Here is an 18,899-nt window from a genome sequence, read left to right as displayed (position 1 = left end):
ATTCCCCTTTTCTCCAGTGAAAAACATCTGGCTGTATATTTGTTTACTCACAACTGTAGTACACAGAGGAGTTTTGGAATTACTGTACCACTGGAAATAGCAGTTCTTTTTTGTCATTGGAATATATCCCACTGAGGGTGGATGGTTACAGTACTATGTTCAGAAGCTACTTAAAATAATTCTCCTTTCCTTCTCTGTGGTTATGTTATCAACCTGATATGTGGTTAGGTTCATTTGTTTCTCTTTGTATTCAGTTTTAGGGTCCCTCCATCCTTATCAATTTAATTTTTTAAGTATATAAAACATTTTAACATGGCTTAACTGTCAAAACTATATAAAAGAATTTTCTTAGAGAAGTTTCATTCCCTTCCCTATCCCTTCTTTTTTGTTTCTGCCTACCTTCTAGGAAACAGTTTTACTACTGTCTGGTTTATCCTTCTCTTGTTTCCTTTTGAAAAAATAAATGTTAAATTTTTTGTATATATATTCATATTTATGTATTTATTCCCTTCCTCCCCACCTTGTTTTTTGGCTGCATTGGGTCTTAGGTGCGGCACACAGGATCTTCCCCGAAGCATGATGGATCTTTTGTTGAGGCACGTGGGCTCCTCTCTAGTTGTGGTGCTTGGGCTCTGGAGTGCACGGGTTCAGTGGTTGCAGCATGCAGGCTTAGTTGCCCCGCTTCATGTGGGATCTTGGTTCCCCAACCAGGGATCGAATCCGCTTCCCCTGCATTGGAAGGTGGATTCTTAACCACTGGACCACCAGGGAAGTCCCCCTTCCCCAATTCTTATCATGGAAGTCCTTCTTTATGGAAGGGATAGCATACTATGTAGTATATTCTTCACCTTGGTTTTTTTTGCCTTTTTTTCCCCTAGAACTCACTATTTATTAGCCTATGGGGATTTTCCTCGTTCTTTCTTATAGCTGTATGATTCAAATGGGTACTTATATCATTTATGATATTCTGCTATTATAAACAATTGTTCAGTTAATATTTTTTAAATCTTTGCTTTACAACAAAGACACGTCCTGTGGCCCGCTGGTGCAAACACAGGTTACCTGCAAAGAAAATCAAGTTGGTTTTAGATTTATATAATACTGTACCTAGAACAGAACCTGGCACATAGTATTTACTTTGTTTAAAATTCTTTTTGGGCTTCCCTAGTGGCGCAGTGGTTGAGGGTCCGCCTGCCGATGTGGGGGACACGGGCTCGTGCCCCGGTCCGGGAGGGCCCCGCGTGCCGCGGAGTGGCTGGGCCCGTGAACCATGGCCGCTGGGCCTGCGCGTCCGGAGCCTGTGCTCCGCAACGGGAGAGGCCATGGCGGTGAGAGGCCCGCTTACCACAAAAAAAAAAAAAAAAAAAAAATTCTTACTTTTAAGTCATTCATGTACATAATGATGTTGAGATATTTTATTTCAACTTATTCTTTTCATAATTACTCCAATTCCATATCCATATGTTTATATTGCATATACTGTACTTTTTGGTTTTCCATCCCTGCTTCATAGCTCAGCAGAGATATTACTTCCTTGCTTGTCCTTGCTACTACCATAGAATTTAGTAGATAATATTTTTTATCATCTCTCTCCTGTTTGGACTACCAATCCCTAGAGAGCTGGCTTTTCATCACTAACAGAATGCCTGGCATTACTAGGTACTTAATATATTTGTTAATTGAAGGAAGGGATTACAAAAATCATTATAGCTTTAGAAAACAGTGAATAAAAAAAAATTGTGTCCACTTCCTATTTTCCAGTAAAACACACATCTGTTTTATTTATTTTTCTCTTTATTTTCTCTCCAAATTTAGTCTGTGCTGAGACCTATAACCCTGATGAGGAAGAGGAGGATACTGATCCAAGGGTAAGAACTGCAGCAAAGGTATTAGGTAGAATAATTTTAGTCCCCACTCACTCCCCTCCTCCTCTACATACCAAATCTAATCATGCTGACATTTAAAATAAATACAAATTAAAATCTCAGCAAGATGCCATCTTTTAACTAACAGATTGACAATTATTAAGAAGAATGAAAGCAAGATTGGTTGAGGATATGGTAAGGAGGGATGCCTAGCTGTAGCTGTCAGAGCTTTATACTTAGTCAAGCCAGCTGACTCAGCAGTTACGTGAAGGAGAATTCATCCCTAACAAACAGTTGGGTCCTTTCTAAGGAGATTATTGCAGTATTGTAAAATTGAAAAATGGAAGCAACATAAATGAACCAAAATAGGGGATGCCAAGGGCTAAATTAAGGTACATTCAAGTCAAGAGAATCTGCAGCAATTGGAAATGATGGTACAGGACTGGGCTTAATGACATGGAATGATGTATATTTGAGGTACATTTTATAGAGCATTTTATAAAATAAAAAATAATTTAAAAATATCTATCCGTCTGTCTACCTATTTACTTATTTGTTTGTGCAAAGATTTATACCTGGAAGGATATATCCCAGATATTAACAGTAGTTGTTGTAGGACTATGGTTGATATTTGGGTGCTTTTTTAAAAACTCAGGTTTTTAAATTCTTGTACAGTTAACAAATTACTTTTATAAAAGCAAATTTGAACCATCTTTTTTAAAAGATTGATGTTATAAAAGAAACTTTAATGATCTTTCAAGTGTGCCTTAAAATGAGTAGACTATGAAAGATTCTGAAGTATTCTAATAATAAAATGCTACCATTGTGTGAATATAATAGACATGTAGGTTTTTGAATTTTTTATTTTAGATATTGTAAAATTTTGATGAGTTTAAAAAGTTAAAACTTTTTTTACTAACTTTTTAATATCACAAATTTAAATTACTTAACACTTTTGGCATCTGTTATTTCTGGTCAGTTTAAGCAATGTACTTTTTTTAGGGTGAAGACAATACTTAGGAAGGAGCTTGATGGGCCTCTCAATTATAACAGCGATACTAGGCAATAATTATTTTTTTTAGTTCAGTAAACATTTATTAAATATCTGTAGTATTAGTAATAGGAGTAATAGTTTTTGAGCACCTACTAAATGCCAGGTTCTGTTTTAAACACTGCCTGTATTAGCTCATTTAATCCTTATGACAATTCTAATTTTGTAGATATCACTAATACTACTAGTAATACTAAGCTGTTGAGGTTTGAACTCTAGCTTGTATAGCAGTTGTTTAGTTGCCATCTCCACTTACATTTCAATAGACAACTCATACTGAGCTCCTGACTATTTCCGTTTAGACATTCTTTTTCACCCACAGTCTTCTCCAGCTCACTTCTTGGCAGTTCCAAACTTCCTGTTGCTCAGGTCCAAAATTTTAGGGTCACCCTCAGCTCCTCTCATTTTTTCATACCCACATTCAAATTTTCAGCAAATCTGATAGGCTCAATCTTCAAAACATATTTAAAATTCCAGTACTTCTCAACACCTTCATGGCTACCACCTTGGTCCTAATCACCACCGTTTAGCACTAGGATAATCACAGTAGCTTTCTGGCTTTCACTGTTGCCTCCCTCAAGGCTGTTCTTCACTCAGGAGCCAGCATGAGCCTTTAAAAACATTAGATCTCTTTCCTTCCTCTGTCAGAACCCTCAGATTGCCCCTATGTCACTAGAGAAAAGTTCCAGATCTGTGATCTACAATGCCCTCCACCTAACCCCCAAACCTGGTCTCTTCCTGATCTTTTCTCCTCGCTCTGCATCAGTCACATCTGTCTCCTGGTTTTTCTCAAACATGCTATTAACCAACCATAAGACCTTGTTTTCACTTGCTGTTCCTTCTGCTTGAGGTGCTCTTAGAGATGTCAACGTTACTCACTCCCTCAGGTTGTCCTCAGTTCCTTGGGATCTTTACAAATGTCACCTTCTCAGGCCTCATCTGGACGCACACACGCACATGCACACTCATACACGCACCCTTCCCTACCTTATTTTCTCCTTAGCCTTGTCACTCTAAGATACTTTATGTATTTATTGAATGTGAAAGCAGGTGTTTTTGTCTTGTGTTCACTGCTATGTCCCCAGAGCTGAGACGGTGCCTGGCACCTAGTCGATGCTTAATATTTGTTGAATGAACGGTATGTTACCTTCTGCTTTTCGGATGGGGACTCTGAGGCTTCCAGTGCATAGCTGACTTGCTGCCAGCCACACAGCCAGTGGGTGGTCCAGGGTGGGTACTCTTCACCCCTATCATATTTCCTGTCCACGATCAGGGTACTGCTTGGTATTTGTATAGAGTTAAAATTATAGTAAACATGCTCTTAATTTTTCCCATTTTTAGGAGAAAGAAATATACCAATTTGTAAGTTAAGTAATATTTTTAAATAGAATAAAAAAATTTTCCTGGTTTTATTTGGATTGGCAGGTGATTCATCCTAAAACTGATCAACAGAGGTGCAGACTTCAGGAAGCTTGCAAAGATATTCTTCTTTTCAAAAATCTTGATCAGGTAACATTGATTTTTAAAATATTTTTGGCTTTTAGCTTTTGTCCTATTCATCATTTAAACAGTTTTTAGCATCTTAGCCACAGTCATATGAGGCATTAAAACCTTAGCTTCTTCTTACTTGCAAATGTTTGCATTGTGTTGAGCACTGTAATCCATAATGAGCTTTTCAGATGACTTTTAGTATTTCTCTGAACTGCTTTGGTACTTCTTCCAAGGCAATACCATTTGAGGACCATGCAGTTGGGTCATATTAAAAGGAAATGCTCAGGTTTGCATGACCCTGGCTTAGTTTGGAGGGTCTTTATTTATGCTGAAGAGTAATTTCTCCAAAGATGCCAGTGTGGCGTCCTCTCTACCGGTAGCGGTTAACCCACTGGAAGTGTGTGACTGCTTCTCACTCCTTTGGTGTAAGGCACCTCTTATTATTTCTCAGTGAAGACCTCAGGCATGGGGCACACACAGAGTGGTGTTTGTCTTTAGGGCCCCAGCACAGGATCTGTGCCTGTGCCTGTCTTCCCTCTCTTGGTGGAGATGGAAAACAGGGCTACCTCCTGAGGACAGAGATGCTTCAGATTTCCTGTTCCTTCTGTACTTTGACGGCCACATGCTGAAGCCACATGAATGGCTGAGGTGCTGGGCCTGCTGGGGAATCCCAGAATGTGCAGAGACAGGAAGGATAGGAAATAGAATTCTCCTACTACCCAGCTCCTGCAAATATGTCTTCTGAAGATATCCCCACAGCCTTCTGGGAATCTGGCTGGTCAAACATGAGTTTATGTTGTATCAATCAAGGGAATCAACTATCCCTGGTGTCTGTAAACCAGACTGTTTGGTAGCTGTGTGGTTATAGGAATATCGAGAACTTTAATCAGAATTTTATTAGTCTGAGATTGAATAAAACAAGGACCATGAGTTCAACGAAAGGCTGGTTGTAAGAAATAATAGTCTGTATCAACTGTTTTCCCTGGAAGACTCATCTGTATCAATGGAAAGCATACTTGCTTCTTTATCTACTGTGAATAAAACCCCTTGTAAATTTTATACTATCATATGTTCTAAAGAAGTTGCTGTGTCAGTCTAGTATTCAGATTTTTCTTAGTGCTGGAGAACATCATTTTACCATTTCAGTCTTGAAAAATGATAACTGAATTTTCAGATTTAATTATATTTTTCTAACATTTTATCATGAAAATATTCAAATACAACAAAGTGGAAAGGATTTTACAGAACATGTATTTATCCACTGCCTTGATTCTAACATTAACATTTTACTGTGCTTGTCACATGATATACCGTCTACCCTCAACCAAGGGGTTGGCAAACTTTTGCTTAAAGAACCAGATACTAAATATTTCTGTCACAACTACTCACCTTCATTATTGTAGCAGGAAAGCAACCATAGACAATGCATAAATGAAAGGGTATGGCTGTGTTCCAATAAAACATTATTTACAAAAACAGTCAACTGTTTGCTGGCCCCTGCATTAACCCATCTTATTTTTGAGGATAATTTCAGAGTAAATTGGAGATCTCAGTATATTTCCCTTAAATACTTTGGCATGCATATCATGATAGTTCAATATTTGTTTATAGCTTTTTAATGTAAAGTTTGCATATAATGAAATGCATGCATGAGTTTTAAGTGTACTTAGGTTTGACAAATGCATACACTTAGGTAATCCAAACCCCTATCAAGATGTAGAATGTTGCCACCACCCCAAAAAGTTTCCTTATGCCCCTTCATGATCAATTCTTGCTCGCCTCCCCCCAGAGACAACTTCTATTTTGATTTGTTCTACCATAAATTAATTTTGCCTTCTAGAATTTCATATAAGTGGAATCATACAATATATACTCTGTTGTGAGAGATTCTTTTCACTCAGCACAATATTTTTGAGACTCTTTCTTATTCAACATTCCATTTCCTTTTTTCACTTTTTATTTTGAACTAGTTTTAGACTCATAAAAGAAGTTGTAAAAATAGTAGAGTTCCCATATACCCCTCATCCAGCTTCCGCCAATATTAGCATATTACATAACCATAGTACAATTAGGGGAAGGGTAAGCTGTGACAAAGCGAGAGAGTGGCATGGACATATATACACTACCAATCGTAAAATAGATAGCTAGTGGGAGGCAGCCGCATAGCACAGGGAGATCAGCTTGGTGCTTTGTGACCACCTAGAGGGGTGGGATAGGGAGGGTGGGAGGGAGGGAGATGCAAGAGGGAAGAGATAGGAACATATGTATATGTATAACTCATTCACTTTGTTATAAAGCAGAAACTAACACACCATTGTAAAGCAATTATACTCCAATAAAGATGTAAAAAAAAACAAAACCAGGAAAATGACATTGTTACAATACCATTAGTTAAACTAAAAACCTTGTTCAAATTTCATCAGTTTTCTCACTAATTTTTTTTTCCTAGTTAATAATCCAGTCCAGAAACCCACATTGCACTTAGCTGTTATTTCTCCTTAGTCTCCTCCAATTTGCGATAGTTTTCAGTTCTTTCTAGTATTTCATGATCTTGACACTTTGAAGAGTACTGGTTAATTACATTATAGAATATACCTCAATTTGAGTTTGTCTGATATTTCCTCATGATTGAAATGCGGTTATACATCTTTGGCCAGACTACACAGAAATTCTGTTGTGTCCTCAGAGCATCATATCAAGGGATCCATGATGTCAGTGTGTCATTGTTTTGGTGATGTTCGTTCATTCCCTTTTATTGCTGAGAAGTATTCCATTATATGAAAATACCAGTTTGTTTATCCATTTTTCTGACAATGGATACCTGGTCTATTTCTTGCTTTTAGCTCTTATGAATAATGCTCTGGACATTTTATACAAGTCTTTTTGCGAACTTTTTTTTTCATTTCTCTTCAGTAAAATACCTGAGGGCAAAATTGCTGAGTCATAGGATAGGTATATGTTTGATATTGTAAAAATCTACCAGATGGTTTTCAAAGTGGTTATACCATTTTCCATTCCTTCCAACAATATGTGACATTTCCAATTGTTCTGTATCCTTAACCAACATTTGATATTATCTGTCTTTTCAAATTTTAGCCATTCCAGTGAGTGTATTTGTTTCTATTTTTTAAAAATTTACTTCCCAAACCTTTGTTTTTAAATTTTCAAATTTACAGAAAAGTCAAAGAATAGTACCATGAACATTCTTATATTCTTGACCTAGATTGACCAGTTGTTAACATTTTGCCACATTTACACTGTTTCTTGTGTGTATATGTAGGCACATGTATGAGTATGTATGAACTGCTTTTAAGATTTTCCCTGTAAAGTTTTCTAGGGCTTTTTTGTTTTGTTTTCCAGTCCTGAGTCACACATTGCTTTTGGTTGTCATGGTATGATTCTAGTCCCCTGTAACCCAGATTGCTTCCCCCATGCCTTATTCTATATCATGACACTGATGTTTCTGAAGAGTCCAGGCCAGAAAAAGAAGAGTTACTCAAAACATGAGGCTGCCAATGGACAGCCCACAGGCCAGATACAGCCAGGTATAGATGTGTATGTTTGGTCTGTATTGTATGTGAAAACTTTAATTTGTTACTTGTATTTAAACATGAGATTTCTGGCAACACTGAGCTCACATTCCACATTAACGTGGATGACACATGAGTAGCAAGCCTTCCTTTTTAGTATTTGTCAACTTTTACAGTATTCAGCACACCTGGAACTATGGAACTAAAGAGGTGCTTTTTGGTGATAATGTTATTTTAGATAGAACAGTCACACTGACAGAACACTAAATCACATGGAATTATGCAGCAATAAAATTATTTCCTTGTCAGATCTTCAATCCACATTCCTCCAAAGACAAAGTCTTTCTCTGAGTTGAAACTGGTATTTAGTGCTCCGTAACAGTCACTGATTTCCCTGACAGAGGGATGCCGGCCCTAGACTGAGATCACTGTTTTGTTAGAATTTAATAGCATTGTTTTGTTTTCATTATACTTACTGGTACAGTTAGTTACCTTCTGGTTATGGCAGGTAATATTGGTAAGTAACTAATTGTATATGTTGTGTATAAATGATTGTAGCAGTATTACATGTCTGGTAATAGATCTCGTTTATTGAGTACCTGTTATGTGACATATACTTTCCTTAGATTTTTCTCCTTTAGTCATAAAAGTTGATGAGCTAGAAACTATTTATTAAACCCTTTTTTGCATATGAAGAAACTGAGTCTCAGAGAGGTAAAGTGATGTGCTTGGCTAGTCAGAGTAGTAGTTGTGCTGTTCCATGAGATAACCTGTGAGGCCATCTCAGCCTTTTAGCCTTGATAATCCTGTTAATATCAACACCTGGAGGAAGGTGGCATCACATGGCTTTATACCTGACATAGTAGAGCCATCAAGGCAGGTGACAGTCTTGTGGGTGCGGCTGGGAGAATAGGCACCATGATTTAGATACCTGTTTTTGCGTAAATTATAGAATGTATTTTCAAAACAATGCTGCCTCAGAAAACTTGGCAACTGTGCTGTATATGTGGAGATGCAAAGCTGAATGGCCACAGGAAAGCATTTGTTTCAGACAGCCCTTAGGTTTCTGCTTGAACGTGGGGAATAGTCTGATGTGGGGACTTCTACCATCTACCATGTAGTCACCAACTAAGATAAGCAGAGTTTTTTTTCCCCCCACAAGTGTAGAAGCCATCTTTTCTCGTTGTGTATTCCCTGCAGGAACAGCTTTCTCAAGTCCTCGATGCCATGTTTGAAAGGACAGTCAAAGTTGATGAGCACGTCATTGACCAAGGAGATGATGGGGACAACTTTTATGTCATTGAACGGTAGGAGATGGAGTTTTGCAGTTGCACGGCTGTACTTAATAAGATCCATAATTCAGGGCAAGTGCTTTACCCTATGCTTTGTTCAGCCCAAACAGGACTTAGGGCCACGTAAACAAGCTTCTCAAAGCTTGCCCCTCTCTGTCCACAGCCTGCCTTTCTCTATCTACTGCTGCCCTGAGTCCTCAGTACAACCCATACTTGGGTTGCCACTATCTACAATTAGGTGAAATGTGCAAGCTATGCTTTATAAACATGTTATTTGCAAGTGTTCAAGTGAATTGATTTTGTAAAGAATAACCGTAACACTTTATTGTCATCTGGATCATTCAATCCTAGCCTAATTTTACACATGAGTATACTGCCTCAACCTCCATACCTCTGGCCCCTTCTGGCTCTGTTCCAGGTATAAATCATGTTGGGAGACATGAAATATTTGGGTTTGACCTGTTCGCCCTGGTGTGTCCTAACCTCTTGAGCTATTAGTATCACCTGGAGGACTCCTTCTGACCCCTCCTCAGTCCTGAAAGGAACACCCTCACCAGAGTTTAAGATCAATAAGATGTTGCTTCACCCAATGTCTTCCATTAATTATTTTTCATTTTTTCTTTTGAAATAATTTCAGAGTTATAGAAACGTTACACAAATAGTACAAAAAATTCTTATAAACCTGGGTTCCCCAGATTTATGTTTTACCACATTAACTTTATTGTTTGAAAGTAAGTTGCAGGTATAAGCCCTTTTACCTCTGAATACTTCAGTGTATATTTCCTAAAAATAGAATATTCTCTTACATAAGCAGAGATCAATTGTAAAAATTAGATATTAACATTTTATACAGTACTCTCATCTAGTCTGCAGACCTTATTCATTTTTTTCCAATTGCTTTCCTGATTTTTAAGATTTTTAAGGGTCTTTTCATTTTGATCAAGTAGCTATACTAGATTCAGCTGGTCCCCTGTCTCGTCGAGCCTTTTGCTCGTTCAGGAAAGTGTTCAAGAATGTACTACTTGGACTTCCCTGGTGGCGCAGTGGTTAAGAATCTGCCCGCAAATGCAGGGGACACAGGTTCGAGCCCTGGTCCAGGAAGATCCCACATGCCGCGGAGCACCTAAGCCCGACTTAGCACCACAACTACTGAGCCTGCGCTGTAGAGCCCGCGAGCCACAACTACTGAGCCCACGCACCACAACTACTGAAGCCTGCGCGCCTAGAGCCTGCGCTCTGCAACAACAGAAGCCACCGCAATGAGAAGCCTGCGCACCTCAACGAAGAGTAGCTCCTGCTCGCCGCAACTAGAGAAAGCCCGCGTGCAGCAAAGAAGACCCAATGCAGCCAAAAATAAATAAGTAATTAATTAATTTAAAAAAAAATAAACGTTAAAAAAAAAGAACGTACTCCTTGGGTAACCTTTTGGCCCTTGATACTTTGACAGATGATTACAGTTAGGGTTAGGAAAGAAATGTTTTATTTAAAGAGTAAAGATGATACAAATAATGTCTTCTTAAAGACTGTTTTATCTATTATGCTCATGCTTCCTTCATAGAATTCTGTAAGTAGTGACAGAATAATTTTTTTAAGTTATATCACCACTTCCAACAGCCACCTTTCCCCCTTGCTCTGCCGTGTGCTCCCTCACCAAGACAGGAATCCCAGTAGGTACCTGCAGTCTGGGAAATAAGCATTTACCTGCACATATCCATAGCTTATAGGTTGAAATGCCTGTCTACAAAGGGAATGATTTGTTATTACACATGTAAATGAGAGGTATTATCTTTTGCATGCACTGAAAGTGGTTGTTAATTAATTATTAAAAAGATATTGTTCCTGACCTCAAAAAACTCATTTTCTAGTTGGAGAGACTAGAAATAGATAACTATTACATAATTAAATAGATAATCATTACATAATTTGATGATAACAACAGTGAGAAAAATATGTCCCATTATTTGGAAGAGGACCGAAGTGAGAGAGGTTAGGAAAGACTCTGTTTTGTGGCTTCCTGAAATTATTTGTGTTCCCAAAATTAAGTTGCTAGCGTCTCCTGGAAGAGAGACTAAAAACACGTAAGTGAATTTACCCTGAGTTCCATTTATTCCACTCATGTCCTTGTTACTTTTGCCTTGTCCACCAGGTCAAACACAGTTCAGCTTACCTATTCAGTGGTGAGCTCCCTTGAGAGCAGGGTTGGTACTGTGTACCTGATATTTGAGTGATTGGCTTTATTCTTTGCTTCTTGTGTAACATATGATACCTAATGATTTTTATCAGACAAGTGGAGGCTCTTTGTAGGAAACTTAGGGGAAAAAAAAAAAAAAACAACCAGGAAAGAAAGTAATTTAGCCCTAATTTCATCCCCAGAGTATATTCTTCCTTTCTTTTTTCTTTTTTTTTTTTTTCCTATGCTTTACTGTTAGGCCAGATCCATTACCCCAAATTTGGTTCAGATATTGAGACTGATCATACCACACACACAGCTAAGAGTGTATGAAAAGATTTATCACTCACATAATGAGGCTTTTAAGGGAGAACAGGCCAGGTTCCCAAGAGGTCCAAAAATGACTTAAGACAGCAGGGAGGGGTGACTGGCTTGGCGTTTCACGGTGGTTAGAGGGTGGGGCTGAGGTCAGAGTACTCTTATATATGAGCAGGCTCTAGTTTTGTTTGAATATCCCATCAGTGCCAAATAAGGGAGCACCCAGGTTTTCTTCTCAGCTTTCCCAGATGTGAGACAGAAGAGGAAGAAGGATTGGGAGTGGTAGGGCTTGAAAGCTGTTAACAAACATGTAAAATGTAGTCAACTCTTTATTACATTTATATGTATACTTTTTATGTTAGGTCATATACATTGACTTGATTTTTAAAATCTATTTGAAGTAGTTTGCCATGGGATACAATATTATTCTATGTCATGATTTATATTGACTGCATAATATGAATATAGACATATATTTGACCTATCCCCTATTGTTAGCAGATTAAATTGTGGTTTTTGGTTTTTGTTCTTATAAATATTACCTGGTGAGCATCCCTGCAATTAAATATTTTCCAATATCTTTGATTATCTCCTTCAGAGTGCCTAGAAATGGAATTGCTGTGTCAAAGGGTCTCTTTAGGAATTTGTTATGTTGTTAATTATCTTTCAGAAACTTTAAAACATTTACACTTGCTTCAGTGGTGTATTGAGAGTGACTGTTTCTCCAAATGTTTGTCCATTCTGAATATTTTTCTTTAGTAGTCATTAACAATCAATAGATAGAGAATTGTATCATTTTTTTCTTTATTTTAATCAGTTCTACATCCTAGTTTTCAACAGACTACAAAAGAAAACCCATACAATCATTTCGATACCTGCAGGAAAAGCATTTGACAAAATTCAACACCTTTCCATGATAAAAACTCTCAGCAAACTAGGAATAGAAGGGACTTTTCTCCAACCTGATTAAAGGCATTTATAAAAAAAAAAACCTATAGCTAACCTTATACTTAACGGTGAAAGATTGAATGTTTTCCCTTTAAGATGGAGAACCAGACAAGCAAAGCATGTCTCCTCTCACCACTTCAGTGCAGTATTATACTGTAGGTCCTAACCAACGCAATAAAGCAAAGAAAAAAGAAGGAAAAGAAAAAGATGGAGTGAGGGGAGAAGGACTGACGGGAGGGAAGAAGGGCATACAGATTGGAAAGGAAGAAATAAAGCTGCTTTGTCTTTGTTTGCAGATGACATGATCCTCTAGAAAATGCCAAGTTCACTCATTAAAATTAATAAATGAGTTTAGCAAGGTCACAGAATACAAAGTCAAAATGCAAAAATCTATTATATTTCTATATACTAGCAAAAATCTGTTGGAATTCCCCAATAACAACAACCTTCTATTCATGTACACCTGCCCATTATAAGTAAAATTGTTTCTTGTTATATTTCCAGGGGAACCTATGATATTTTAGTAACAAAAGATAATCAAACCCGCTGTGTTGGTCAGTATGACAACCATGGCAGTTTTGGAGAACTAGCTCTGATGTACAACACCCCGAGAGCTGCTACCATTGTCGCCACTTCAGAAGGCTCCCTTTGGGGACTGGTGAGTTAGAGAAATGGTTCTCCTTGCATAGCATGGTATTAATGCCCCTTACTTCTGAGTCTCTGTCCTTGGGCTGTTGGTTCACACTATATTTAATAGCCAATTATCTGAAAGACATTGTGGAAGGTTTTGTACCAGTGTGTTTTTCCATTTCTCTGAAGTGATTTATCAACAAACCATTTATTCCAAATTACATAGAAAAGACTGGGTCTTGTGACCTTGCAGTGTGTCAGCTCTTACTACATTTTCCATTTATGTTTTTATCAGACAAGTAGAGAGAGGGGGGATAACTCTGTACAAGAGACAGCCTAGAAAAATAAGTGTCATTGAAAGCTCTGCCAACCATGTTTTCCATCTCTATCTATCCTAGGACTAACTTTCCTCTGTGTTTGGCCATCTATTTATTCATTGGTCCATGCCAATATTCAATAGATTTAGATGACTAGAAAGGCTGATAGCCATATTCTGGGAAATAGAACTTTCCTAGAATGTCTTAGGCACAGTACTGCTATGATCCTATTCTCTATTATACATGACCCACCTTGCTTCCTTCATTATCAAGCCTTCAAAATATATAATTCTCTTCCTTCTTAAACAAAACAATCATCCTCTTGTACAGATTCCAAATTTCACTTTTAAAATGTTCACATCTATGATAATTTGTTTCCATTTACCCTACAAGCAGAATTAAATATATACCTTGGAATTATCAATATATTTCCTCAAATAAAATCACATTTTAAAGACATACTAGAGCACTTTATTGTGCTATACTAATGTAGAATTAAGAATGCCCCTGAGGCAGGACAGGAATAAAGACGAAGACGTAGAGAATGGACTTGAGGATACCGGGAGGGGGAAGGGTAAGCTGGGACGAAGTGAGAGAATGGCATGGACTTATATATACTACTAAATGTAAAATAGATAGCTAGTGGGAAGCAGCTGCATAGCACAGGGAGATCAGCTCAGTGCTTTGTGACCACCTAGAGGGGTGGAATACGGAGGGTGGGAGCGAGACGCAAGAGGGAGGAGATATGGGGATATATGTATATGTACAGCTGATTCACTTTGTTATAAAGCAGAAACTAACATACCTTTTTTTTTTTTTTTTTTTTTTTTGCGGTACGCGGGCCTCTCACTGTTGTGGCCTCTCCCGTTGCGGAGCACAGGCTTCGGACACACAGGCTCAGCGGCCATGGCGGACCGGGGCACGGACCCGTGTCCCCTGCATCGGCAGGCAGACTCTCAACCACTGCGCCGCCAGGGAAGCCCCTAACACACCATTTTAAAGCAATTATACTCCAATAAAGATGTTAAAAAAAAAAAAAGAATGCCCGTGAGAGAGACTTCCCTGGCAGCCCAGTGGTTAAGACTCCTCACTTCTAGAACAGGAGACTTAGGTTCAGTCCCTGATCGGGGAACTAGGATCCCACATGTGGTGCGGCCCACAAAAAAAAAAAAAAAAAAAAAAAAGATTGCCCCTGAGAGATGAGAGATACATTGGTTTAAGAATACATCACACACTTGGGAAGCTTAAAATACTCAAGGTAGATCAATAAATAATGGGGGAAAATAAAATCAGTTTTAAAATACATTAATGCCAACTTCTGGTACAGGCCAAGATGGAATAGCCCCATTCCTCACTAATCTTCCCTCTTAAAACTAGAAAACTCTGGATATCTTACTACAAACAAACATAGGAGACCCTGAAAGATGGAAAGGAGAAGGTGGACTGGCTAGGAACTAGGGATTTCAGGAATTAAGGAAGGACATAACAGTGAGTTCACCAGGTTTTCTTATTAATTCCCATATATCCCAGATAGGGTGCTGGAAAAACCTACAACCCAGATCCACCAACAGGTACACATAAAAACAGCCCCAAGAAAAGTCTGCTCCCTTTAGCCAAAGGACAAGGAAAAGCACAGCTTGGCAGAATAGAAAACCTTTTATGATAATGCCACCCTATTCCTGCCAAATACCAAAGGAAAAACTGCTTCTACCTCCCCACCCTGTCACTGGGGCCAGCAGGAAACTGGACTTAACAACCTCATCCAGCAGCAAAGAGGCAAAATGAGGTGATGTGTGGTGTTACTAGTTGGCACTCCACTTCCCCTGCCAGAGTAGTGTCAGTAGAGTCCAGAGGGGAGCTGAACATGCACTCCCACACGTACAGGCACCCTATATATATAGAGAGGGTGACTGCCTGCAAAAAAAGAAAAAATTGGATACAGTTTTACAACATAATACCCAAAATGCCCAGGATACAATAGAAAATCACTTGTTAGACCAAGAACAAAGAAATTCTCAATCTGAATTAGAAAAGGCAATCGAAAGATGTCAATACCGGGCTTCCCTGGTGGCGCAGTGGTTGAGAGTCTGCCTGCTGATGCAGGGGACACGGGTTCGTGCCCCGGTCCGGGATGATCCCACATGCCGCGGAGCGGCTGGGCCCGTGAGCCATGGCCGCTGAGACTGCGCGTCCAGAGCCTGTGCTCCGCAACGGGAGAGGCCACAACAGTGAGAGGCCTGCATACCGCAAAAAAAAAAAAAAAAAAAAAAAGATGTCAATACCAAGATGATACAGATACTGGAATTAGCTGACAATGATTTTAAAGCAGCCATCATAAAAATCCTTCAACAAGCAATTATGAACACACTAGAAACAAAGGGGAAAAAATAGGAGGTCTCAGTGGAGAAATAGAAGACAGAAAGAAGATCCAAATGGAAATTTTAGAACTGGAAAATACAATAACCAAAATAAAAACTCACTGGATGGGCTCAATAGCAGAATGAATATAAGGGAGGAAAGAATCAGTGAACTTGAAGATAGAACAATAGAAATTACCCAGTCTGAACAACAGAAAGAAAATAGACTGAAATGAACAGAGCCTGTGGACTAAAAAGAAAAGGTACAGTATTTGTGTCATCAGAGTCCCAGAAGGAGAGGAGAAAGAATATAGAGCTAAAAAATTATTCAAGGAAATAATAGTTGGAGAATTCCCAAATTTGGTGAAAGATAATAAACCTACAGATTCAAGAAGCTGAGTGAACTTCAAATTAGATAAACCCAAAGAAATCTATGCCAAAACACATCAGAATCAAACTTTAGAAAACTAAAGACAGGAATAAATTTGAAAGCAACTAGAGAGAAACAATGCTTTCCGTACAGAGGAAAAACAATTTGAATGACACCAGATTTCCTATCCATGAAGGCCAGAAGGAAGTAGCACAGCATTTTTCAATTGCTGAAAGAAAAGAACTGTCAACTCAGAATTCTATACCTAGTGAGAATATCCTTCAGGAATGAAGATATTCTCAGATAAAACAAAACTGAGACTTTGTCACCTGCAGAAGTGATAAAAGAAAGAAATTTGGGGCTTCCCTGGTGGCACAGTGGTTGAGAGTCCGCCTGCCGATGCAGGGGACGCGGGTTCGTGCCCCAGTCCGAGAAGATCCCACATGCCGTGGAGCGACTGGTCCCGTGAGCCATGGCCACTGAGCCTGTGCATCCGGAGCCTGTGCTCCGCAACAGGAGAGGCCACAACAGTGAGAGGCCCGCATACCACAAAAAAAAAAAAAAAAAAGAAAGAAAGAAATTTGGAACATCAAGAATGGAGAAAGAATAACAGTAAACATATGGATAGACATAAAAGTCTATCCTCCTCTTGAGTTTTCTAAAATAGGTTAGATGCTTGAAGCAAAATTATAACATTGTCTTACGTGGTTCTTAATGTATATAGAGGAAATATTTAAGACAATTACATTCTAAAGGGGAAGGAAAGGGGCCTAAATGGAAGTTAAACTTCTACACTTTACTCAAACTACTAAAATGTTGATACCAGTAGACCATGATAAGTTACATATATAAATATAATAAATAGAGCAACCACTAAAGTAATCTGTACAAAGAGATACACTCAAAAACTCTATAAATCCATTCAGGTAACCTGCAGGAAGGCAAGAAAAGTGAAACAGAAGAACAGGAAACAGGGAAGAACAGAAAACATTGAATTAAATGGTAGACGTAAGCCCTAGTATATGAGTAATTACTATAAATATAGATGATCTAAATATACCAACTGAACTTATTTACAAAGCAGAAGTAAAGTCATGAATGTAGAAAACAAACTTATGATTACCAGGGGATAAGCAGGGGGGAGGGATAAATTGGGAGATTGAGACTGATACATACACATTATGGGGAAAGAATCTCAAAAAAAGAGTGTTTATATGTATAACTGATTCACTTTGCTATACACCTGAAACTAACACAACATTGTAAATCAACTATACTCCAGTAAAAAAAAATTTTAAAGCTATTATGCCAAGTTAATTCAATCTAACTAATTAGAGAGCAGGAAGTTCTTTCAATTATTGTATGTGCTGTCTGAGAAACACACTTGAATATAGCTACAGATTTCATTAATTACAGTTCATTATTTTCCAGATTAGTTACTAAACTCGCATCAGAAGGTCAAAGACAGCAATTTTGTCAGCTGCCACTTCTCTCAGTGCTGTATCTTTTGCATTTCTGGAACTCAGACAGAAATTGATTACAAACAAAAACAAATCTCCATAAAAATGAGAAACATAAGTCTTTATGAATATGTTCAAGCCAAATGATTTTGTAAAGTATAAGAATCTTTGTTTTTAAAGACTTCCTTATAATCTTTATTTTCGGACTTCCCTGGTGACGCAGTGGTTAAGAATCTGCCTGCCAATGCAGGGGACCTAGGTTCAATCCCTGGTCCGGGAAGATCCCACATGCCACAGAGCAACTAAGCCCGTGCGCCACAACTACTGAGCCTGTGCTCTAGAGCCTGCGAGCCACAACTACTGAAGCCCGCATGCCCTAGAGCCTGCGTACTGCAGCTGCTGAGCCCATGTGCCACAACTACTGAAGCCTGTGTGCTGTAGGGCCCATGTGCTGCAACTACTGAAGCCCGCGCACCTAGAGCCCATGCTACACAAGAGAAGCCACTGCGATGAGAAGCCCGCGCACCGCAACGAAGAGTAGTCCCCACTCACTGCAACTAGAGAAGGCCCGCGCACAGCAACTAAGACCCGATGCAGCCAAAAATAAATAATAATTTTTTAAAAAAGAAAGTAAAAGTATAGTAATATATATACTATGCAAACATTAACCAGAAGAAAGCAGAACTTAATATCAGATAAGTAGACTTCACAGCAAAGAAAATTACCAGAGACAAAGAGGAACATTACATAATAATGAAAGAGTTAATCTACCAAGAAGACACAGAAACCCTAAATATGTATATACCAAACAACAGAGCTTCAAAATATGTAAAGCAAAAACTGATAGAACTGAAAGAAGAAATAGACAAACCCACAGTTATATTTGCAGACTTCAACACCCCTTTCTCAACAATTGGTAGGACAACTAGACAAAAAATTGGGAAGGATACAGTACTTAACATCACCATCGACCAAAAGGATCAAATTGAAATTTATAGGACACTTCACACAACAACAGAGAATACACATTCTTTTCAAGCCCACAAATGTTCACCGAGATAGACTACATGTATCCTGGGATATAAAATAAAACTTAACAA

At 38.5% G+C, this 18,899-nt stretch overlaps 1 protein-coding gene across 1 annotated transcript in view; it reads left to right on the top strand.

Annotated features, from left to right (window-relative positions):
* The window catches only part of PRKAR2A (protein kinase cAMP-dependent type II regulatory subunit alpha), a 77,557-nt gene that overhangs the window by 45,821 nt on the left and 12,837 nt on the right, over positions 1-18,899 (top strand). Inside the window, exons 3-6 of the mRNA XM_060022439.1 lie at positions 1,816-1,868; positions 4,342-4,425; positions 9,138-9,244; positions 13,170-13,323. Of these exons, the coding sequence (XP_059878422.1) occupies positions 1,816-1,868; positions 4,342-4,425; positions 9,138-9,244; positions 13,170-13,323 (398 nt within the window). The remainder of the gene's footprint in view (positions 1-1,815; positions 1,869-4,341; positions 4,426-9,137; positions 9,245-13,169; positions 13,324-18,899) is intronic.

Source organism: Delphinus delphis, chromosome 10 (assembly GCF_949987515.2).
Source record: "Delphinus delphis chromosome 10, mDelDel1.2, whole genome shotgun sequence".
Classification (NCBI taxonomy): Eukaryota; Metazoa; Chordata; class Mammalia; order Artiodactyla; family Delphinidae; genus Delphinus; species Delphinus delphis.
Note: the sequence above shows the minus strand (reverse complement) of the source record. Positions and strands in the feature narration are given on the sequence as shown.